Here is a 25,620-nt window from a genome sequence, read left to right on the forward strand (position 1 = left end):
CCCCAAATGTTATGATTGACCAATACAGGGATTCCCAGAAGGTCTGGCAGCTCCTCAGCCTCTGGTGGGCCGTGCCAGAAGAACAGCAGCTCCAGGATGGTGTCCACCATCTCAGACACCAGATGCTGAAGCTGTCAAGCTCCAGAATAGAGCCACAGAGATTCCTCAGCCCAACACAAACCCCACCTGGGCACACCACTGTTTTGAATCAGTATTTCTACTCTGCAAACAGGTCAGAAATTGCCAGATTTTTGGGGTGATGTTGTTAAATTAGGTTATTTAAACTACCTCCTCAACATCTACCAGATCTGTTGGACAATAAGGGATTAAAACAGCACCAATTTAAGCTGCAGAACATTCCTAAACTTTGTAACATAGCCACAGCCTTACAAACCTTGTGGGCTGGAAGAGCGCATGACACTGAAAAAATTTAAAATAACTACATATATTTAAAAGGCAGGAAAACTTTCATACCAAGGAGCCCTGGGTTGGAGGGAGGGAAGGGAAAAGAGCTGCCTGGCAGTTCAACATGGAAAAAGTGTCTCACACTCAGAAGCCCCTGCTTATATATATGCATATGTATGTGTATTTTCTCTCTTCCTTTCCTTTTCTAATATAAAAAGCCTCTGTGCCTACAAAGTTATGTGGCTGAGCCACAGGGCTGGTCCCACAGAAATGGTGGTGATGCCCGACCGTGGTGGCACAGGGACAGTCCCTGGCCATTCCCACCCAGAGCCTTCCCCCTGCTCAGCTCTGCCCCCTAAAAAAAGCACCACCAACCCAAGGGCCAAAAATAGAGCCGGGACATCCACCCACACGTGGAGACACCCAACCTGTCCTCAAGAGCTTTATCTGCACTGCAACAGGCAGACACACACCACTCAGCCTGCAGTTTCCATTACCCACAGCAAGAGAAGGGCTGAAGTTTCTTGGAGCTTGTGCACGATGACCAGCATCATAAATTTTAAGCATTTTTTTTCCTATTAATCTCAGCCCCTGGGTTTGGTTTTTTTTTTTCCTTAATTATTTCCTCCCCCTCCTAAATGTCTACTGCTTCTTTGGACACTAAGAAGAATGAAAAGGCGTATTTCCTCTGCTCAACGGGATTTTAAATAGCACTTCTTCAGACAAACTGCAAGAACACTCGAGTCCTGGCTCGGTTCCTCGCTGAGAACGAACACCTCTGCTTTGTCTGCACGCAGGCAAGGTGCGGTGTTGAAATCTGGCTTTCATAATTGCTCAAAAAGCAGAGAAAAACTTCCCTTATGGGTGGCACGCTGAAGAACGCAGATATGCAGCCATGCTGAGGTAGTTAAATACATCCTTTTATGTTCAAAGACTTCATTCAGTCTGTGGCAAAGCAGGACGGAAGCGGAGCGAGGAGCTTACAAGCTTGGACAGGATCACACATAGGAAATAGGCTTTATTCCCTTTAGCAACGACTCCAGTGGAAAAACACACATAGGACTGGGAGCATCCAACGCAGCACAGCTGTCAGAGCATCTGTGCCCTGGCTGAGCCCATAACTTTTATGCAAACACTTCTGAGAATTTGCTTATCTGCCCCGTCTCGCAGGTTTTCTCCAGGGATCTGTAATTACTATTCACACCCTTTTTAAATAGGTAACCCCAAAGGTGGATGAGCTGAATTGATCTGCTCTGTAGTGGAAACAACATCAGAAGGAAGCTTTTCCGACAGCTGTTGCTTCAACCCTTCTTAATAACATTAATAATACATAATAATGCTCTTAATCCCTTTTCAACAGAAGGGAAAATAAGGTGGAAACAAGAAATTCATACAGGCTGTCCAGTAATTTAACAGTGAATCTGGGAAGAGGAGGGAGCGCTACGGAGTCCAAGCCAAGTTTGTTCTCCGTGATGCCCCGCTGCCCCTCCACCGAGGGAGGATCCAGACAGTCCTGGAAAGCAGATAAACAGCAGGGAAAGCTGGCAGCCTGGCAAGGCAGAAGAGAAGATCTGTCAAAAAAAGAGAAAAAAAAAAAAAGAGAAAGCAACAGCTAAAAATATGCTGCTCTGAACACGGTGCCAGGAAGCCGGCGGTGCGGGCAGGACTGGAGAGCATCGGCGTGCTGAGCGCGTTCTGGGGTTACCTCTATTTATAGCGTGGAAGCAGCGGGCTGAGCCCCGGGTTTGGGCTCCGAAATGAAATTCAAAAGGTTTCCACCCCAGACACAGCGTCTATGAGTCTTCCCTCTTAACGCAGTTCAAATGCCCTCAAGCTACGTTATAAATTTCTTGTAGCGCGCTGGACTGAGAAACAGAATGAAATATGCTTTATTTAGCTAAAAATCAGGAATGCTTCGCCACATCCCTGGCAGAACGACTTCAAAATGGAAGAGTCCAACAGTTAAAATGGGTCAATCCAAGAACAGTTCATCCCACCCAGCGGATGTGCCGCAGCAGGACACGGTTATGACATTCGCAGAGCTTAGCCTCACCTTGGCTCCCTGGCTGAGCAGTATTTTTTTCACATTTTATAATCAACAACTAAATTCCCTCCAGATCCACAGGCTGGGACCATATGGCAGAGCAGAAAGGAGGCAGCACTGAGGACACCGGGCTTCACTGGGGTCTCCTTCGCAATTGCTGAAGCCATGAAAGCTCCAAGAGGGTTGTGTCAGTGCAAGAGAGATCCCAGCCAGGCTGATGTTTAAATCGCTCCCTCCAGACAATATTGGGCCAAATGTTCTACTATTTCGTGCTTCTTACATCGGCAGCTGCAACACACCATAGAATCATAGAATCATTCAGGTTGCAGCTGCCGATGTAACACACCATAGAATCATAGAGTCATTCAGGTTGGAAGAGACCCTTGGGATCATCGAGTCCAACCATCTACCCTACTCTACAAAGTCCTCCCCTACACCATATCCCTCAGTACTGCATCTAAACGTCCCTTAAACACATCCAGGGATGGTGACTCCACCACCTCCCTGAGCAGCCTATTCCAATGCCCGACCACTCTCTCGGTTAAAAATTCCTTCCTAATGTTCAGTCTAAAACATGGATGTAAAGCATTCCAGTATTGAAACGGGAGCATTTTATAGACTCTTGCCCTGATGCAGACATGGTGCAGGGCAGCAGGGAGGCTGAATCCAGCCTTTCTGGAGGTACTGTCCTTGCTACAGCGTGGCTTTTCCAGCTGACTGTGCTGAATCTGAACCTAGAGCTAACAAGGGAACTGCCAGAGATGTTCACCTCCGATACAGTCAACATGTACATTCTCCAAAGGTTTTGCATGATACACCCCAAATTTTTTTATGTGTGCTTATAACAGTAACAAGACAGGCCACTTGAGATTTATTTTCCCTCACAGTAAGCGATCTGTGCCCTTACACTCATACAGTGTAAAAATCAAAAGAAAAATGAGCAATTTCCATTATCAAGAGAAACCACAGAGTGAAGACAAACAATGGAGGATGTAACCCAGGAACTTGCTCTCTCTACACAGTCCAGAAAAAACAAAAAACAAACAAACAAAAGAACCCAAACCAAATAAAGGTCGTGTTGGAAAGGGACAGGCTAAAACCAGCAGGAGACATCCCACACTGTGCTGGAGTCAGCAAAGCGGCACCAGCTCATCTGAGCAGCCAGTGTGACCCTTGCTTCTGTTAAATGTATTTACTAGTGGGTCCAAAATCAGAGAATTCAGCTTCCTTCTTCACCCAGCAAGAATGCAGCAGGGTGTCCAGATAGCACTGGAGACATGTTTCCATCCAACACCAGCTTCCTCCTACGGACATTTCCACGCTCCCAGCTCCTAAGAGCTGTCTCCTGGGCCATACAGGTCTGGGCCAGGTCATGGAGCCATTCCTAAACTCCACCAACATTGGCACTGGGGTGCTGGGAGACCCCCCCAGCAGAAGAATACTTCAGAGGTGTCTCCAGCACCTACACAACATCAGCATTTTAGAGCTGGCTTCCTCCAGGGCAGGATCTGCACCAGCCTGTGCACTGAGGTAGCATCCAGCCCTACCTCCTCCATCCTGCCCTTTGCTGTCTCCTCAGGCCATCCCACTCTCAGCTAAGGAGGAAATAAGATAAGAGCAAGGACATCACCTCATTTGCCCTGCAGCAGATGCAAAGCTGGCACAGGTACCAGTGCGGTCTGCTGGGAGAGAGTTTTCCAGTCCCTTTTAGGATGTTCACATCTATCACAACACTCTTAGGACCATCTGTTTAGGACCATGCAGAGTGTGAACCATATCTCATTTTATCTGCTTCACAAGTACTATCCAGAAGACAAAAGAATTGCCTTTGCCGGCATCTGTATTTCATCCTGCTACACACAGACAAGCTCTAAAAGCTCCTTAGATAAAATGGCTGGAGAAGACGTCATCAGGAGCTGTTAACAGAGGGAGGATAACCCACACATGGTTTGGTCCACACCACACAACCACCGCCTCAGTGACTTCTCCAACATACCAGACCAGCTGCTGGAGACTGAAGGGCAAAGTTGTAGTGCTGACATAGGACATCACCTTCAGAGGGAGAGCCCTGCACTTGGAGCTGTGGGTGTCACTGGAAACAGCTGGGGACAGAGAGGCCCTGCAGAAGCTGAGGACTGCAAGGGAGAGACATCTGTTTGCAGAGTAGCAAAGGAAGAAGAATCTCTATTACTTCAAGCTCGAGTCCAATGAACCACACAATTACAACTTCACTTCCATTAACTTGAAATCCACTTGCAACATAAACCTCAAAAGGAATATGTTTTAAAAAAAGGAAAAAAATTCATGTTCATTTCCAGCACTAATCAGAAACATGCACTGAAGAATAAAAGACACTTTTCCAGATTCTGTGTAATACAGACTCTTTCCAAAGAAGCTGAGCGCAGCTAGAAAAAGAACCTTCAGCGTGCATGGTTTCATTCTGGATCAAATGTCTCTGGCAGCAAACAGCTTTCACTGGAATGGAGGGATGCTGACAGATGCTGTTCCCAAGGGCCACCGATTACAGACTCAGGAGCAGACCGCTACCTTCTCCAACACGGCTACCACCACGTGGGTGCCCCAACAAGCTGTGCGTGTCTAGGTCGAAGGCTACACATGGACCATACAGCCCAAAACACTATTTCACTTATGTGGGAGCTGGATATCATCCAGCTCGGGCCAGACAACACTGCTAATCAGCACAGAACCATTAATACAAGTGGAGCCATGAGTTCACACGTTGCAAGAACCCAGCCCAAGACTGGATTACAGATAACCCTCAAGGAGACCACAGGAAAATTGGCATTAGCAAGATGCATATATTCCTACCACAATATTATACTTCTGGCAGGTGCCAAACACATTCTAACACTAAAAAAATGCTCCAAAAGCTTGTGCTAGTGATAAGAGGCAGCTAAAATTAGGCCTCAATTTTTTCCAATGTTGGAAAGGCTTCCCCAAGTCCAGCAGTGGCTGGCCCAGAGCTCCAGGCCTCAGCAAAAAGCTAAGTTAAATAGAAGGTCTGGTCTTGCATACAGTGGTAGAAGATGACAGGGGATGCAGCATCTTAACCTTGGCTCAAGTTCAGGCTTTAATTCAAGATTTTAACTGGAATTAAACTGCAGTAATTCTCAGGAAATCAACTGATGCGTCCATAGAGCTCAAGGCCAGAAAACTGCCTTGCCTGACCCGCAAAACCCACACCACACATTCCAAGCTTATGCTTGAACGAAGTCTTGGCTTTTCAAAGACATTCAATTTCAGCGTCAAGATTAAAAGCTTGGAGTGACCCGAAGTGCTTTGGCGAGTTGCTCAATATTCTAATGGCCTTCAAACAGCCCAGAGGCTGTGCCTCTTCCCCGCGCGTTTGTTCCGAGGTGAGCAAACCCAATCCTCAGATAAGTCACTTGATAGAAATAACAAGATCATTTCACCGCTCTCTGTGATCGTCTGTTCTTTACTGCCCACAAATTCCTCACAGCTGATAGTCATTCAGAGATATGCTGGACAATCATGAAAGCAGACAAAAAAAATTAGCACAAGCAGTTTTTCATCTGAAAAAGCGTATTAGTCATCATCTGTGATCCTTCTGGTTAGAGGGTTTCAGTAATGCGGCCGGGCAGCAGAGGGGATGCCACGTCACCACACTGACACATCAGATGACTTGTATAAATGCATATTTATAATGCAAGTACCCACACAAATTGGAAGGGACTGGAAAAATGGGTCTTTGGTATGTGCTGTCAGATTTGCTGGTTATAGGTGATTCTTTTACTTAGCAGGAGAAGGGAAACGAAAAGGATTTCTGAAGGGACAGAAAACTGTTCTTGTGAAGCTGTACTGATTGGGAACGGACTTGGTAACTACTGTCAAGTCTAAAATAATTTCCAGTTCCCCGTTGAAGCTAACCAGATTTCCAAAGAGCTCTTGTCCCCCTAAATTTACCCTGTTTTCACCATGTTCCTCATTTGCCTCACACTCCTCAGCTCCTGAAATCCAAGAATGAACCAGGACCCAAGAAGTACAAGCAGTGTCCTTAGCGGCATTTTCACTGAATGAGGGTTTTTTACAGAGAGCTCACTAAAGCCATCACGAGAGCAGCTTGGACCTGGTCCCATTTGTTTCTGCCAAACCTGCAGCATCCCAGCAGAGATGGGAAGGAGGGAAGGCGTCTGAACTCATCCAAGCTGCAGCCTTGCTCAAAGAAGGCAATGATCAAACTCTTACATTAACCAGCTGCCACAAGAGCAAGCTGGAAACGTGTTAGTTAATGATTAACATTAATAGCACAAGAGTCCCCAGAGGCCTGAATGGACAAGGGATAAGGCTGAGCACGCAGAGCAAACAAAGAACAAAACAAGTGATCACTTCTCATCTTTGCCTTCCAAAAAATCCCCAAATATTTACAGCATCTAGACGCACAAGCAAACCTAACTTTCTCAGGTTCATCTGGCAGTGGCCGTGGATTAGTTGGAGAAAAACACTGTCAGATTTGAAGGAGGGGAAAGGAATTTTAGAACTGCAATGATTAGTTGGAGAAAAACGCTGTCAGATTTGAAGGAGGGGAAAGGAATTTTAGAACTGCAATGTGGTATTTCCATATGGATCAAATACTCTCAAGCCACCCCACGGCTCTCCTCCCCACAGGCCCATAATGCTCTGGCTCTCACCATGCAGAAGAACTCCTGATGCAAACTTCCCAGCATCTGGCTCTCTACTGCACTCTGACACCCTGCACAGCTTTAGCACATGAAGCAGCAATGTGTTACTTCAGAGAAAAAGAAATAAAAATAATCCTTACTTAGATTCTAAATCAATTTCTTGTCACCTTCTTGTAACCTCAATGCAATCCAAATTTTATTTTTCAGCCACAGGATTTGCTCAGTAACCGCTCACTGCTTCCCTGCTCTTGTTTCAGACACACAGAACTCCAAAACTTGTGCTTCAGAGGGTCCCCCCGCAACAAACATCCCTGGATTTATCATCGGAGCCCTGCAAGCCTGGGGCTGCCATCAGGATGTAATACAGACCCCTTCTGTTTGCCAGGCTCTGAAAGGCAAATGTTGATTTTTCCCAGAGAGGGCTGGGGGTGTATAAAGGGGAAAAGCCGAGAACAAAGAGGCAGCAGCTCACTAGCCAAAGGGCTGCCGACGACAAAGGGCAGAGGTTAAGGGTTCTCCTGAGCCTCAGTGACCCACCAGGCTGCTTGGGCTGAGGCATACCAGCATCTGTAGCTAACAGGACACCCAGAGTAAACCCGGCCACCTCGGACTCCTCAGCCTTAGGGAGCAACTCCTCATTCACAGCTGGAGGAGATAAAGGACAGCCTTTGGTTTTGAGACCAGTGCCTAACTCTGAAGACACTGCAAAGGGAACAACTCAGCCAGGGATTTTACTTGGGTGCAAACATGCAAGCCCAAGTCTCACTCCAGACTCATGACAAAGTGCCTTTTTCCTCAACACAGTATTCAACATGCTCCACTGCAGCCATCTAACATCTGGATGAAGGAACCAAGGACAGGTAAAGAAGCCATTGAGGGACCACAGTTGCTAAATCCCATTCCCTCCCTAGCCGAAAACTCAGATACACAGGATCAAAATCCACAAACTGTCTGGCCATCTGACTGGGAACAGGTAACGTTGGAGAAGCATTAAGCTCAATCAGATGATGGTCACTTTTCTCTCTGCATCAAACATTCACACAAAGATACTTTGGGCTACAGACGCCACCTGGAGCCCTTTCACCCAAGCATCTCTAGCACAGCAGAAGCCTGAACACATAAACAGACACTTTCCAATCGTGTATTCATGCAATGGTAAGTCTGGATCACTTTGGAAGGAGCCCTGCAATCCTCTGATATTACACAGAATTGCCTAGAAGTCAGAAATCCCTAGATCCAAGCTGCGGTTCAGAAACCAGCCCCCTGGGCAACCCTACACAAGAAATTTAAGCTCAGAATCACAGCTTCCCACTTAGGACACCAAACATCCCCGTTCTTACATTTGTCTTTAACCCCAACTCCAGTTGCATTTTGATCTCTGCTCTTCCAAGACTAACCTGCCCCAGGAAGATGCTGAGATGGGCAGCCAGGGAGGACCAGCTCAGCTGCAGGGGCAAAGCCATCTGCAGACAGTCAGGAACTGCTCTGCTGCCATCACAGCTCTACCATGACCCACTGCACGTCACTTCCCTCCACGTATCCTTTTTTCTGCCTGTAAAATGAGGTGTCAAGCACTTCCCCTGCTTATAGGAGCAGAACGGATATATTACTTAATGTTTTTACATTTGAGCTGTTCTGTAGAGAATGAGTCAGGCACTATCTATAGATTACTGAGATAATGTCCACTGTCCTTAAACATCAGGGAAGAAGGGAAGTTACAATTTGAGACTATGATGAAGCCCTAGACCCATACAATTGAGGGTTTTCTCCTATTAAGTCTACCTCAGGAGTAGCCAAGGCAATCCAGTTTCATAAGCTAGTAACATTCTTTGAATGTTTTTCTTTGTATCTTACAATTATATTTAATAGTGGCTGTAGCAGGGAAATTGGAATAGAAGAGAACTTCAGCCAATTTTTAGGACATATTTGAAGTGCCTAATGTTGCAGATCAGCTTACACTAGAGTTCGCAAAAGTGCCTTTAAGAGGTATAGTACAACTCCATCTCTATCTTGAGAGGGCCTAAATGCATCTTAAAAATCTCAATGCTGCACTTACAGTTCTCTTTTCCATCTCCAAGTCAGACACCCACAGAAAGACTAACCACAATCCCAGAATCAGCTACACAAGCTGTTTAGGGCTGTACCCGTGAGTGGTCAGCAGTCAACACCGAGATTAAATTTCCTGTGAGTTCCTCCTCGTCCCCAAGTCTCTCTCTTACAAACCATTTCAAGGAGCACTAGCTCTCACAAGTACCTATTGTCCCAGCCGAGCCTCAGAATATCTCTGTCACATCCTGCTCCTGCACACCAGAGAGGTAAGGCACCCAGCACAAAACCCACTAAACTTATTCAAAACCAAGATATTTAATACATAAACACTAATATTTTATTGGCTTGTTGTTTTAAATCTTTGTAAAGGACGAAATAACTCTAGACCCAGCACCTACCTTGCTGCCAAGCCATGCTCTCCAACAGGCAGCTCTACAGAGGGGCAGCAGGAAAATTAAGAGTAGGTTCATCTAAATAAGCCCCAGCTGTAGGGAGCTACCACCACTACCTGAGAGTAACTCCACGATTACGTGCTCTTCTCCTCAGGCACCAAGCAATCCCAGTGTAACTCCTTCCTCTAATGGGTTTCTGCAGCTGCCAACAAGGGGCAGGTAAAGCACCCAGCACCACCAAACAGCTCAGCCCTGGCAAAAGGCAGAGTGAAATCACTCCTGGCACAGGTGGAAACCATTTCAAAGCACGGAGCACTGCCTGCAGCCTCTAAGGAAGCTTTTCTCTCTTAAAAAAGGGCTCACACAAGGAGACACAAAGCCTATTCTGTAGGTCTGGCTGAAAGGCAGCATTGTACGTGGATGATGGCACGCTCTGGGTAACGGAGCCGGGCAGCGGAGGCCCAGCCCCAATCCAGAACCCCTCCCTCAAGACACTCACCCCAAACGGTACAAGTATTCAGCCTCTGCTATGAAAACCCTCACAACACAAAAGGCAAGTGCTGCTATTTCTGTAACAAGTACACATACACGCACAGGACTGAGATCTGCTTTGTGCTGGCATGGATTTTCCCTGGAAAGCTCAGCCTACAACTATTGAGTAACCCAAATCCTCGTGCACCAGCCCCAGCACCACCGAGACCTTGCTCTCTGCTAAGCAGCAACATGAGAGAGGATTCCCAACGGGGTGAAGCTCACGGACTTGCACCATAGGCCATAAGTAGTGACCCACACCATATGTGACCTGCTATGGTGCACACACGGGCTGCTGCCAGCCAAACCTGGAAGATTTTTTCTCAGTCTGGAGGCTCAGGTCACTTCTGATGACCCCTAAACCATTGTCAGAGTTTATTAAAAAAGCTGATGTTTTGTGAATAGCATCTTTCACAGTCAGAGGATTCCAAGACCTCTTCTCCAGAGGGGATCCATGACACTGCCACGTCCCTCTAGCCCAAACTTGCCCCAACCCTTTGTTTCCCCTGCAGGAGCATCGCTCAGGCAGGAACCTCCCCACCCTGTCCAGAGCTGTGGGATCGACAAGGGGCCAAGGGACGATGCTCTGGGGGGTGTCAGAATTCCAGCCTTATCTCCAGAGGCTGAGATCACGGGTAGAAAATGTTTCTGTGTTGTCTCAGCAAGCTTCCTGCTGGCACCCCTCTTCCTCTCTACAAAAGCACCTCTTTGTGAACGGGTTTGGAGTCAGGGAAGAATGTTCTCTGGTACAGACCAAAAGTATTTACTGTATTTACCATTTCTGAGACATCAGATGTGTAACAGTGCCTCAGTGCACTGTGTTCAACAGTTCTCAGTGTGACTTTTCCTCAACCAACTCTGTCCTGAGCAGGTCAGGGGAAGCAGCCCCAGCTGCACGGAGGGATACTGGCACTTCTGAAAGCTGCTGGTACACCAAGCAGCCACTTGCTGCAAACTGGTGGCCACATGCATTAGCACCTGTGAAGGAAGGATGCCCACAGTTTTGGAGACCTCTGGTTATCAGGCCTGGATTTGACTCTGCTCTGTCACAAATATCTACAAGCCTGAGGGCAGCACCCACATGAGTGTTTCACATTAAATGTCTGTGTAGGAGCCTCAGAGACCCTCCATGACGTGAATCACCTCCATCCCGAGATGGAAGTGGAAGATAGGGTGATTCATCTGACAGCCCTTAGCCGGAGAGGCTGCTGGGACCAGCTCTGATTCAGACAGCTGCTTTTAGATAGCCCAACTTAGGCAAAATTAAATTCCACCTTGTTTCTATCCGGGCCTCAGTTCTCTGTAATACAGGATCTCAGCTCTCTCTGAGCTTGAAGATCAATGTCTGAAAGACTGAAGACACAGGAACAGGAAGCACTTTTGTTATCTGCACACTCATTAGACAAGGAGCAGGAGTCAGAATATCCAATTATATCCCATCCTGGCCCCACAAACCAAATGAAGCAGCTTGTTTCTCTGCAGCTCAGTTTCCTCAGCAGTAAAGTGGACATAAGCATGTCTTTCACAGAGAATTTCCCCGTGGACACTTGGGAAGACTTCGGGAGCACAGGAGAAAAGGTGATGTTTATTCACAAAGCACAGTCCCTGGAGAAGCCCCTCTACAGGGCTCTGAGATACCAGCACAGAGCAAACCCACTACCAGGTAGCACCATGCTCCAGGACAAGGTGAGCAACAGCCACATCCCTCTCTGGAGGGACACGTCACTATTCATGCCGTAAGTTTCCTGTGCATAAGCAAAACATTGACTCCAGCCACTGGGTGTCTGCCCCCATCAGTTTATTCCATAAGAAAGTGAAACTGAAAAAAAAAAATAATCACAGCAATAAAGTGGACATAAGCATATGTCTTTCCCAGAGAATTTCCCCATGGACACTTGGGAAGACTTCGGGAGCACAGGAGAAAAGGTGATGTTTATTCACAAAGCACAGTCCCTGGAGAAGCCCCTCTACAGGGCTCTGAGATACCAGCACAGAGCAAACCCACTACCAGGTAGCACCATGCTCCAGGACAAGGTGAGCAACAGCCACATCCCTCTCTGGAGGGACACGTCACTATTCATGCCGTAAGTTTCCTGTGCATAAGCAAAACATTGACTCCAGCCACTGGGTGTCTGCCCCCATCAGTTTATTCCATAAGAAAGTGAAACTGAAAAAAAAAAATAATAGAAAACACACAGCTGAAACACTGTTTAATCTTTCAAAGATTATGGTTACATGATTTGAAAAGCAGAGGAAGCTGTTAAGCCCCCCAGTGCAGAAGTCTCTACTTGGTTTATAGTTTTATTTTGCCCGTAATCCATAGGCAATGGGGCTTGGATGCTTTCAGGTCATTCAGAGGGACTATGCCAAGGCACTTTTTAATCCAAAGCCTGATCTCCCATCTGTCTTTTGACCTAAGGATACATCATTCAATAACTATCAGAACTGGGAAACAGAAAGGTTATAAGAGATGAAGATGATCCCAAGTGGGGATGAAATGCCAGTATGTTAGAGAATATTAGAATTCAAATTAATCTTGGTACACTGGAAGCAGGCAACAAACAGAAAACCCAAAGAGAATGTGATTCAGCAAGGACCAGTGCAAAGATCTAATCTATACAAAGACTCCCTCAAGTCAGTGGTTGCAGGAGGTTCCTACAAAAGATTCATACCCTACCTGGGCTGAATCCCCAGATTTTATCATCAACAACTACAGAAATAGCTTAGGGTGCCAAGTACTCCAGGCAGGTGCTTGCAGGAAGGTGGGATGGAGATGACCAAAAATTGAGGTGTAGAAGGCAGATTGTCAGAGCCTTGTAAATGAGATGGTTGACAGCATCCAAGCTCAGCCCCAGGAGGAGAATTTCATCTTGTAGAACATCAGTATTAGACCGTTTCATTTGCAAACTTCTAACACTGGATCCTCAATGGGAAAAGCCACCAGGTGCCAGGCAGAGTAGCTCCACTTCAAGCATCTGTTTGCACCAGCCCAGCTTGTCTCTCTGGGGTCCCTCCTGTGATGGTCGACAGCATCCAGGCTCAGCCCCAGGAGGAGAATTTCATCTTGTAGAACATCAGTATTAGACCGTTTCCTTTGCAAACTTCTAACACTGGATCCTCAATGGGAAAAGCCACCAGGTGCCAGGCAGAGCAGCTCCACTTCAAGTGTCTGTTTGCACCAGCCCAGCTTGTCTCTCTGGGGTCCCTCCTGTGTAAGAAGCCAGGACAGATCACCTAAACAAAGAAAACCTGACCCTGCATGGCCAGCCTTGCAGCAAGCAGACTGCTCCCATCAGATCTGCACAGCTGACTCCGTCCCTGTACCCTGTAAGTCTAATGGAAACACCCAGACATCCTCCACTCAGGAGAGCTAACAGGAGCTCCTCCAGGCTGTGTTAATAAGCCATGATTTTGCCTTGAAACCGTGAGTACCTTGGAATAGGACAAGGTGCTGCTTGCCACCTGCTCCAGCTCCACGTGACAGCCAGGTATTTGCTTAGAGAGAAACACAAACAAACCCACCCTGGCAAACCCTGACCGTGCATGGCCAGCCTTGCAGCAAGCAGACTGCTCCCATCAGATCTGCACAGCTGTGCCCTACGAGTCTAATGGAAACACCCAGACATCCTCCACACTCCGTCCCTGTACCCTGTAAGTCTAATGGAAACACCCAGACATCCTCCACTCAGGAGAGCTAACAGGAGCTCCTCCAGGCTGTGTTAATAAGCCATGATTTTGCCTTGAAACCGTGAGTACCTTGGAATAGGACAAGGTGCTGCTTGCCACCTGCTCCAGCTCCACGTGACAGCCAGGTATTTGCTTAGAGAGAAACACAAACAAACCCACCCTGGCAAACTTCATACTCTCTTAGAAATTCAAACATGGTCATCTCCAGACGGAAAGCAGAAGAGTGTGGAACAGTCCCGGGTAAGGCAGCTGCCCTGGTAGCCCACAGTCAGTGGAGAGAAGGTGCTGAGGAGGAAACATGCTCAGTTCAGCAGTGGAATCAGTTCCTTCATTGCATCTCTGCTCCCTCTCCAAGCCCAGCAGCACTGCGGGCTGTGCTCTGGGTCTGCATTGTCCTCTTCTGCCCTTCCAGGCCCAACCCTTGCTCCTGCCTCACCATGTTCTTGTATTGGTCTTCCCCCATCAATCTCCACCACCGATGCACACAGTCTGCCAGCACAGCTTCTGTTTTCCCATCCGCTGACCCACGCTCCTGCATACCCCTGACCTATGAGAAACACTTCTTACCCCTGCTATGCCTCTCAGAAGCAGTCTGTCCATCAGATGGAGGGGCTTTGGACACAGAAGTATCTCCACAGATCTAGGAATGAGGCCACCGTTTAGTTTTACCCAGAACTGAAGTCAGGTTTTCCTCCTGGCTGACCAGGAGCTGTGTGACTATGCCCTGGTCTGACCTTCCAGCTCCTTGCTTCCTGGTGTCCAGAGCTGCTAACTGTTCTCCTGTGTTACAAACCTTGCCAACAGCAGCCCACAAACTGTCCACCAAGGAACAGGAGCAGTCTATAAAAGGGTCTAACGCAGACACCTGCAATAATAAGCACCCAGCACATTGACGTAAGAGACTATTCTGGCTTATATCCATTCCCAGGGGCTCCCATACTTTTATTCATGCCCCAAAGCACATCAAAGGCTCAGTAAGATCTGAACATTAATCCAGACACATGTTGTGAAACAGCTTTTCACTATTCCCTCTCCACCACAGCTCAAGCACAGGGCTCTTACTTTTCCCATGGTGCCTGAAAACTTAGCAAAGACAAACATAAAAAGCCAACCAAAACCCCTTCAGCCGCAGACATCCTCCTCCCCTTTTCCCACCACATACAAACTGTCCGAAAAGCCTGACATGTATTTTAAAACATCGATGCCTGATGCCAATTTCCTAGAGAGCAGCTGGTCCATGGAGGAGCAAATGGAGCTGAGCAGTGGAAGCCTGTTTGAAACCTCTGCAGATGGATCAAACTCAAGGGCTGAGCTCATCCTTCCCAACATTAACTGCAGAAATCAGCTGTCAGATTATTTCACATCACTGTTGGGAGGTTTATCTGACAAAATCCCACTCCAAGAAATAAATCACAACTTTGTGCTGCAGCTGCCAAACAGGATGGGAGAGACCACCCAAGCCATGACATCCCCCGACAGCCCCACAGCACGACAGCCTTTCCATGCTCAGATGTGGGACTCGCCAACTGAAGCATCTCACTTGTCAGTGCAGCAATTTGGGAAAGCATTTACAGATGCAGATTTAGTTGAGTGGCAATTAACGTCGAAGGGCAATTAGCTACAGTAATGTTAGTCCTTCAGGCTGCATAAGTCTGTTGAGTATTCAACAGTTCTGAGAGTCATAACCTAGCTACTAAAACAAATATTAAAAGAAAAAAAAGGAGGTATTAGAAGTTCCATGGTAGGATGGGGTGGGTTTGGTACAGCTTGGGCAAAACTCAACCTCACATTTCTCAGTATTATGCCCAAATTGATAAAACATGCTCTCAAACACACGAAGTTGGGACACCAAAGGGGAAAAAAAAACCCTTCATGCAGCAGGCAGGGCTACAAGACCACATAATAAAAGTCTAATTTTAAGGATTTCCTGGTGCTTCTAGCAATTGACCTTAGATAAAAGCAATACAGGACACGTGACTCCTTTTATCACTAGAACACTGGAAATCGGCAAGGTCAGAAACCTTCCCCAGAGCAAACCAGAGGACAGGGAGGATTACAGCATTTCAGGATTGGAACGGCAACGACACCAACTTTCAGTGCTCCAAATTAAATTCTGTGCAGGCAATGAGTTCTGTTTCATCCTCATTCCTACTGATTTAAATATATATATTACTTTTCATTAAAAAAAAAAATAATTAATTGAAAGTCACACTGGATGGAAGATGGGAACTATTAGAAGAGGAAAGCAGCCGTAGAGTGCCAGTGGCTGACACCTCCTCTCACAGACCTGGGCAGGATGGGAGCTCCCACCAGCCCACCAGGTGGGCAACTCTTCTGCAGCCCAGAGCTGGGCCTTTCCTACAGGCAAACCAAAGCCTCCAGCCTCCTTAACTCCCAGCTTTTCACCTTAAACTCACTCGAACAAACCCCTGCCATCTCCCATGGTCTATCATGTGCAAGTCCTTTGTCCTGACTTGTAACGCACCAAGATCTGTTATTCTTCTCAGCAACTTTTATTCATACGTGTCCAGGCACTTACAACTCAGCCACTGAGTCACTCGACAGCAGCTCTCGGCAGCAATTTTCGAGGGCATCTTGTCCTTGTTTCCTTTGTTTATTCTGTCCATTATATAAAGTGATAGGCAATCCTTATTTCCCTTGGTAATCATCAAAAACAAAGCAGACTTGCACCCAGGGGCTGCTCTTGAAGATCAGGACTCCGACCTGCTCCCCAAGTTCATGCGCTCCCCGGCATTGCTGCCACAGCCTGCAAAGGGACATGGCTTTGGGCAAGCTGGGGAGCAAATGAGTGTCAGGGACCCTCTGTGTCCCCAGCAGCTGCTTTGGGTTCAGCCCCACAAGTCTTTGGAGGGTGCTACTGGGTGCTGGGCTCTTACCAAAGGGGGCTGGTTCCTCTGCAGATCATCACTCGGTGAGTGCTCCCACCCTCTGGGAACCAGAGCCCAAGGTCTGCTGTTCCCTCGGTCCCCAGAATAGCCATACTCCCACACCAGGAAATTATGGGCTTTCTTGAGCCTTACCGTGACCTTTTTCATTTCCATTATGCCTTTAGCTGTCTCCTCCCCCTACACTCCTTCTCTAAACAAATCTCAGAGCCATACAAAGTGCTTCCTGTAAATAATACTCCTCTGGCATGGACAAAGGAAAAAAGAAAAAGAAAAAACTCCTTTTGCTGCTAGTTCTAGCTTGCAATCGTCCCCCCAGTTTAACTTCCATCTGCTTGACCTGAGAGCGTTGAAGGCAGCACGGCATTTGAGGGAAACTGAGGGGACAGCTACAGGCTCTGGGCATCAGATTCAAACCTGCCCTCACTGAAATTAAGGAGTTCACATCATGAAGGTAACTTCTATTGTGCTTCCGACCACTGTAGTGCAATGATCGATGTTAAAGCTTGAGCAAGAACTTCACAATGAGCCCTTTTCTGCCCAGCACAGCCAGCTATTTTAACAAATACACCAGCACTGGACAGAAAACTTCCTTTCCCATCTTCCTGCTGCCATCCCATGCAGTTGCCCACCTCTGCTGTAGAGATGCCCAAATCCCACTGAGCTCTGTAAGAGGCTGTTCTGCACACAGGACAGTGGAAGCTGCTTTACAAGCACAAAGCTGGGATCCCGTTTTGGGCTTCTGCAGCAATAGATGGGGTGCCCCATTTCACACACAGCCTTTGCAAACCTGCCTTATCCGTGTAACCAGAGTTTCACAGAAGGAAGCAGCTCCCCAGGCAACAGCAAACCCCCCTCTTAAACCCTTTAAAGGGTGATTTGAGCCCTCCTTGACACTGGGAAGTCATTGCAGGCCAGTGTGGGAACAGGCTGACTCACCAATGACTGTGCTGCCTCTCTCCCACCACACCGCTGCTGGCAGCATGGGATTCCTGTAGGGAACGAGGGATGAAGCACGGATGCTCTTCCTGAGAACACCAGCACCAGGCAGGAAGGGAAACTCCCTGGTATGGTGTTAAACACACTGCCATGGCCAGTTAGCATCACCCCTGGGGACAGGTGGGTCCCACCCTCTCCTGCACAGCACCAGAGAGCTTTCAAAAAAAAAAAAAAAAAAACCAAAAAAAAAAAACGTGCCTCTCTCCCACCACACCGCTGCTGGCAGCATGGGATTCCTGTAGGGAACGAGGGATGAAGCACGGATGCTCTTCCTGAGAACACCAGCACCAGGCAGGAAGGGAAACTCCCTGGTATGGTGTTAAACACACTGCCATGGCCAGTTAGCATCACCCCTGGGGACAGGTGGGTCCCACCCTCTCCTGCACAGCACCAGAGAGCTTTCAAAAAAAAAAAAAAAAACCAAACAAAAAACAAGTAGAGACTTCATATATTTGACAGATTAAATCTTCACAAATCACTGCAATATGAAGGCCTCTCCTCTTCCTCTCATCGCCCTGGATTTTGATCCCACCTTATGCTGCAAAACCCAAGACATCCCTCATCTAAGAGGGGACAGGTTAGCCTCTCACAAAAAGCCCCCCTTGCTATCTGGTAACCAGCAGCACTGGTTTTGGGAGGGATTTCCCTGCAAGCAGGGAGCAGGGAGTTATTCTCTGCAGCAACATCTCCCCATTCCATGTGGCACCACTTCTCCTTGCACACCCCAGGTGGGCATAGGAAGATGATGGGTGTTTTGGGGAAGTAGTTAATCACTCTGTTGGGCCCCACATGGCTTTTTGTTATTTTCTGCATATGTCTGCGTGTTGCGGTTTCTTTTTTGGCTGTCTCCACAGGCTGGAATCCCTCGCTTCTCCAAACTATTTCCTAACAGATGTTGGGATGTTTTGCTACCTGAAGAAAAGCTCTCCCACTGCCTGCACACGCCAGCCAAATCTAGCAATGGCAGAGCACCCAACCAAACCCATCACGCTGATCCTGCCACCCCAGCACAGCGTGGTGCTGCTATAGATCGTTTTCGTAACAGGATTACCTCAATCATCACGAACCATCAGAAACATGTGACAGCAGAGCACACTGACATTTATGGCAATATATTCTGTCAGCACGCAAGTAAAATATAACAATCGTGCTTTTTGATTGAACATCCCATGGTCCCACCTTAATTTTTGCAGCAAGGGCTGGCAGAGATGAGTTTGCCAGGACTGATGCCAGCTGCCATCAACAACTCCTGAGAGCTGCTAAGCCCCAGAAACACACTGCGAGGCCCTGGAGGCAGCTGAGAACCGTCTGTCCGAGGATCAAGGTGCCTTTGTCCAACAGAGACTCCAACGATTTGTAGCACTCTGGGAAAATTACAGGCTTTACCACCACAAGAGAGGGCAGGCACATTAGAAAACTATTAATTTTCTAAAGCATACACCTTTTTCATTTTAAAACTAATCAAAATAATTGTTAAAGGTGTTTAGCCGTTAGCCACACAGTACAGACCTGGGCAATGCTGCCTCTCGGACACAACATTGGCTTTTGAGCATGGTCTTCAACACAGCCCTGCTCATATGGCCTTTGCCACCCATCATACACCAGTCTTTGAGAAATTCAGAGGTGTGGGGAGGGAATACATATTTTTACCCTACATCCCCCACAGCACTCAGGGCAGCAGCTAAACTCTTCCTTGCAAAGGAGACACCACAGACCTGCTTCAGCACATCAGGCACGGGCAGGGCTGTTTCCCACAGAGATAGCAGGTGGAGCTGGAGCATCAGGGGACCTCAGCTGAGCTGATGGGAGACATCACTTGCCCTGAATTCAGGTTTGGAGCAATAGGTTTGAACAGCGACGGAGGATCCAGCTTTTCGTGGTTGATTGCAAATCCTCAGTACAACCATTTATTTATTTTTTTAATGATATTTTGTTGGCCCAGCAATGCAGGTTTGGGGGAGTAAGAGCTAGCTGTGAGTTTGAGCTAAAAAGCCAGCTCTTTTATTTTTATATATTTCAAAACAAACCGTTTCAAACTTCTGTTCAAAATGACAATCTAAAATTAAATGAATGTTTTTGTTGGATCCAGGCAATATTTTTTCCCTTGATACTGCAGTTTATCCAGTGAACTAAAAAAAAAAATAATAAAATAATAGTTTGAACAACGCTGTTCATTTTTCCATGGCTTAGACAAACACAATGCCAGCGAGCTGACAGGAGACGGGTCTGGTTCAGGAGAGAACAATGGGGCTCTGCAAACACCGGGTCATCTCTGCCCCACCCAGCAACTCGTATGACAGTGAGGTTAAATGCCATTGAGGGAGTCGCACTGGGTCTCTCTCCTGCAGTATCAGCCTGAAAAAGATTCAGTCTCAGTTTTTCTAGCCTCTCTCAGAAGACTGGGGGCAGCCAGAGATGCATCGAGGCCCCCAGAACAGGCAGTGCCTGTCAAGCCACAGCCCTTGGGGCTTGTTTAGGTGGTACCAAGTTTTTCCAAAGTTTCTTCATAGAGTTTTAACAAACTCCTTCATATGCTGCTAGATGTCCCTGTGCTTTTACAGCCACACATCCCCAGTTCCCACTCGCCCCCACCAGCAGCTCACTTGCTTTTCTTCACTGGTTGCAGGTAGCACAAACAGGGAGCCCTTTGGTAGGGTACAAACCAAACTTGCCCCCCTCCTACCACCTCTAACTGCAGCTGTCTTGGATGGGAGCTGTGGGTGTTCAGCATCTGCAGGAGGTTGTGTGGCATCTGCACCAAGGAAGCAGGATGGGCCTGGGGCAGGAGGGGATCCTGAGACACTATAAACCAACCCAGCAGAGGACAGAGCTGTTTTTCCAAAGCTTCTCCTGGACATTAGGAAACAATTCTTCACAGAGAGAGTGGTCGGGCATTGGAACAGGCTGCCCAGGGAGGTGGTTGAGTCACCATCCCTGGCTGTGTTTAAGAACCGTTTAGATGTGGTGTTGGGGGATATGGTGTAGGGGAGAACTTTAGAGTAGGGTGGATGGCTGGACTCGATGATCCCGAGGGTCTCTTCCAGCCTAGATGATTCTGTGATTCTCAGTCTAGATAATGCCAACAACTCCAATGTGACATATTCTATTGCCCATATTTTATAGGGAATCATTTTGCAAGTTATGATGTGGCAAAAAATTGTTCCCAAATCCTAACGTGAGGATCAGATCACAGGTCTCTGTTGCTCCTGTGTTTGTTCCTACAGCCTGAGCTCATATGTGAGGATGTATTTCTCCCTACTTGCCTAAGCAATAAATTAGGAATCCGCAGTTTAGGTAAGGGTGGCTCACACATAACCACTCTGGATAGAATTCTGGAGGTACTGTAATTAGGGCAATTCTTATTTCAGTGCTGCCAACATCTTACATAAACCTGAAATTGCAAACAGTCCTCGGCCAAAACAATTTGCACCATCCTTTAAAATACCTATAAGTCATCGTGTCATCTATCACAAATCCTGTCTATTGCTTCATTGGCAATTCAATTATGCTTGAGTAATGGAAAATAAGAATCAAAAAATCCTTAAAAAAATAGTATTCCAGGACAAGTAAAACATCTCAGAAAAAGCCTCTCCTTTCCTTAAGCATCTGAAATAATAGACATCCCTAAAGCAAACATATAAGAGCTGACTTCAAGAGCAGTTATTGCTCATTTTTAGCTTGCCACGTAAAATCCCCTTTTCACCCTCTCCCCTCCTCCTACAGCTGCTGCCGGGAAGTTCCAGGAAAAAAAAGCGCTACCAGGCTGAGCCGCCCCCGGCTACGGCACAAAGGTCTGAGCCTCTCTCTGCTGGTAAGAGGTAAAGCATCCAAAAGCAAACTCTATCCCAACCACACCTACATGGCATGCGCTCAAAAGTCATAGCAGATGGGTAATGATTTCCCCTGAAGTGCTTTAGAAAAAGGTAAATTTAGCCCGGGGTGGGGAGCAGACTGCTAACAGGAGAGAAGCTACAGCAGAGTTGCTGTGTTCACAGAAGAAGATGGAGCTGGAGCTTCAGCCTTGTGAAGTCAAGTGAGATCCTCCAGCTGGGTCCAGGGGGACCCAGTCCACAGAACAAATCCAGAATATACTGGAGAGGAGCAAATGAGGCCAGAGAGGGATGCTCCCTAACCTCAAAATGTGCTTAGAAGATGCTTATTGTTTCCTTTTGTCATCATTTTTAGGAGATTCCCAGCCAGGCACTGTGTTTCCAGCTTGTCAGGGGTTCTCCACAACATGCTTGGGAAGCACAGTCTGTGCAGCTGAGAAGTCACTCTGTCACCTCACCAGTTTCTCTGGCAATAGAGAGCTCAGAGGCTCTGCAGCCCTCTGTACATCTTACTCATCTCTTGGAGAAGGAATCCAGATTCCCAGTGAAATTCCCCAAAGGAAGTCCCCGTGGCTGTTCCCCCGATTTGTAAAACCAGCAGGATTTATGGGACAAGGAGGGCTGGCTCTGTCCCGCGCAGAAGTGGCAGCTCTCCAACAGGCGGTGGGTGATTCATCCAGTGCCTTTCTGCCCGATGAATCAGCCAGAGGCAAGGCCCCCGCACAGCCCGGCCAGGAGCTACAACATTGAAAACGGAGCCTTTGCAGCAAACCAGAGCTGCTCAGAAGAGCTGCCTGGGCTTTTTGCAAGCTTGGTGGTGGTCATAGCACAATTATGCAGTTCCTTCAATGTAGTGTAATGGTTAGTGTAGTTCTTGTTTTCATTTTCCTTAAACAAGGCTGAGAGAGCTGGGGCTCTTTGGCCTGGAGAAGAGAAGGCTGAGGGGAGACCTTATTAATGCTGACAAGTGTCTAAAGGGTGGGTTGAAGGAGGATGGAGCTGGACTCTTTTCAGTGGTTTCCAGTGACAGGACGAGGGGCAACAGGCACAAGCTGGAACATGGGAAGTTACACTCAAATACAAGGCAAAACTTTTTTACAGTGAGAGTGCCAGAGCCCAGGAACAGGCTGCCCAGGGAGGTTGTGGAGTCCCCTTCTCTGGAGATCATCAAGATCCTCCTGGATTCAGTCCTGAGTAACGTGCTCTGGGCAACCCTGCTTTGGCAGGGGAGTTGGACTGGATGGTCTCTAGAGGTCCCTTCTAGCTCTGACAATTTTGTGATACCATGAAATAACTGCCCTGTACCAAGGGAAATCTCAAAGGAAACAGTGTTTCCAAGATACAACTACAGTCTCTTCCCTGTACCAAGGGAAATCTCAAGGCAAACAGTGTTTCCAAGATACAACTACAGTCTTTTTGAGGAACTGACCAGATATCAACCAAGCCTCGGTCACAACACAAAGGAAGGTGGGCTGCGACACCGACCAGACATCAATCATGTCAGGGGCTTTGCAGCGTCACAGCTTCACTCCCTCACAATCAACCCAAAGCAAGCAGAGCAATCTTTTTGAGGAACTGACCAGATATCAACCAAGCCTCGGTCACAACACAAAGGAAGGTGGGCTATGACACCAACCAGACATCAATCATGTCAGGGGCTTTGCAGTGTCACAGCTTCACTCCCTCACAATCAACCCAAAGCAAGCAAAGCAATTAAGGACCACTTGGACTCATCTGCAAGAAGTCATAATATCAGGTCACTCAACACTGACAGCTTTTTTCTTATGACAGCCCATTATCTCCAGACCTCTTCTCGCCCCACTGCTGTCTGCTCTGGGGCTGCTTTAGCACATCTGCACCTCAGGAGGTTTGTACAAATAACAGGTTTCCCTACGTACAGTGCACAACCATTAACACCCAGTTTAATCCATTACAACATGCTAATAATCACGCTTAGACTCTCTCAGGTTCCCGGCATACAAGCCCTAATAAAACCTCCCCATCAGTCCATTTACTCCATTAGTCCAACACTAATGAGAGAAGAGAAATGTGTAAGATAGAAACCTTAGTAACTAATTTTAACAATAAACAGGCAGCAGCATCACACAGGGGGATTTTCCAAGTGAAAACAAACCCCCAGCTCCTGTGGCTTCTGAGCCCAGGCAGAGCCCAGCTGGCCGTGACGTGGCTGGAGTGACTCGCAGCATGGCAGCTGCCCCAAACACCCCTGCCGTGTGGCCTGACCCGTGACTCAGGACTTTAAGAGGTGGCCAGCAGGGTGGCACTGCATCCCTGCAGCAGCCAGGGTGAAGCTGGGCAGGACTGAGCTTACAGAGCAGGGGGGGCACGGACCAGTAGCTGGAGCGAGCAGAAATCAGCTGCAAAGCACCTGGAGGAGCTGCCAGGAGCACCCGAGCTTTACAGGGTGAGCAGTGGACTTTTTGTAGGAGATGTGTCTGCTCTACATCCTCAGATGTGTCTGAGGAGGGAACCAGACTCTTTTCAGTAGTTGCCAGTGAGAGGACAAGGGGCAATGGGCACAAGTTGGAACATAAAGGGTTCCACTTGAATATGAGGAAGAACTTTTTCACAGTGAGGGTGCCAGAGCCCTGGAACAGGCTGCCCAGGGAGGTTTTGGAGTCCCCTTCTTTGGAGACTTTCAAGACACACCTGGATGCAGTCCTGAGTAACATGCTCTGACAAGCTCTGGGTGGTCCTGCTTTAGCAGGAGAGTTGGACTAGATGATCTCTATGGTCCCTTCCAACTCTAAAAATTCAGTGAAATTCAGTGAAATTCAGTAAATACCATGTGCCAGTCACTTCTTGGGACCTCTGGCAGGATTTCACAGGAGGCTCAGAGTAATTCTATCAGTCATGGTCGCTTGCTCCTGCATTAGCTGGGAGAAGGAGCCAGCGAGAACAGCGGGCACGGAGCCCTCACCCTGCAGGGCACGACCGGGAAAGCCGATGTGGGGAGCAGGGAGAGGAGAGTCCCGCAGCATTAGGGGATCCCAGCTCTTCCACCCCCGATTTGGAAACCCCTCTGGCCCCAAAGGCAGCCAGTGTCACAAACAACGCCACCATCCTCTTTTCATTTTAAGCCTCTGCTCAGCACCGGAGCTCACCCCGGGCTGGCACAGGTGCCTCCTGAATAACAACCTCTGTGCCACTAACACCAAGTTTTGCCTGGAACAAGCAGCCTCCCTGGATTTGTTTTTGCTTTTTAAGCCTTTTCCACCGATCAGAGTTTATTTATACATAGTAAAACAGCCACTCGCTCAGCCACAGAGCAGCTCGGAGGCAGAAGTTGTACAAGTTGTACTTTGAGGTTTGTTTTTTAAACTTTTTTTTTTTTTTCCCCCCTCTCTTTTTTTTTTTTCTTCTACAACTGCAAGAACTTGGAAAACTTTTAAGAAAGCTGGAGTGATGAACTCATGTGACTGTCAGCACCATGGTCCCAAGCACAGGCCTATTTTGCTTTTTGAACCAAAGCTGGACTGAAGCAATAACAACAAAATCAGAGCACAAGAATGCCTTAATTTTTCCCTGAGGACCTGGATTATGTAGGCTGGATTAGACAGTGGTGTTACTTGTTAAATTCTGTAACAGCTCTGTACTCACTGTTGGGAGCAGTTTCTAACCTATTGGTTAACTTATATTTTTGCAGACAAATTCGATTGTCCACCCAAGCTCCTGCTAAATGTAAATACCCTCTAGCAGCAAGAGGTGAGTGGGACCTACCTCTCATTCCTCAGCAGCTACCATTTGCAACTTCATATGTTGATGGAAATAAAAGATGGCAGTGGTTCATGCCTAACACTCCGGGCTGAGAAACTGTAAGGGCTTAGGGGCAGATAAAATCCTTGTACAGGCATTTTTCTACAGAGTTGGTGACTTGTGGCTGAAGGGCAAGGTGTTTGACTGGGAGCAGCAAACACTGCTTTTGCTCCTGTTGGTGCTCTGATTTGGGACAGCAACCAGATTTGTGCTTTTACCCTCATGTTTGCACTTGTTTAAAAATTGCTAGTGTGGTTTCTAATGCAGGAAGGGAAAGAGATGTTTGTAGCAGTAGTATTTCTACTGGATCCATGCAAAGTGCTGTATTTGACACAGGAA

General features: G+C 47.5%; 1 protein-coding gene across 2 annotated transcripts in view; it reads right to left on the reverse strand.

Annotated features, from left to right (window-relative positions):
* SEPT9 (septin 9) overlaps positions 1 to 25,620 on the reverse strand; it is a 164,559-nt gene that overhangs the window by 119,211 nt on the left and 19,728 nt on the right. Inside the window, exon 1 of one of the 2 annotated variants that reach the window (XM_014953230.1) lies at positions 9,558 to 9,588. The exons of the other annotated variant lie outside the window; for it this stretch is intronic. Coding sequence (XP_014808716.1) covers positions 9,558 to 9,573 — 16 coding nt within the window. The 5' untranslated portion in view covers positions 9,574 to 9,588. Of the gene's footprint in view, positions 1 to 9,557; positions 9,589 to 25,620 lie in introns of those variants that run through there. 2 annotated transcript variants of the gene reach the window in all.

This window comes from Calidris pugnax, unplaced genomic scaffold, assembly GCF_001431845.1.
Source record: "Calidris pugnax isolate Ruff unplaced genomic scaffold, ASM143184v1 scaffold9, whole genome shotgun sequence".
Taxonomy (NCBI): Eukaryota; Metazoa; Chordata; class Aves; order Charadriiformes; family Scolopacidae; genus Calidris; species Calidris pugnax.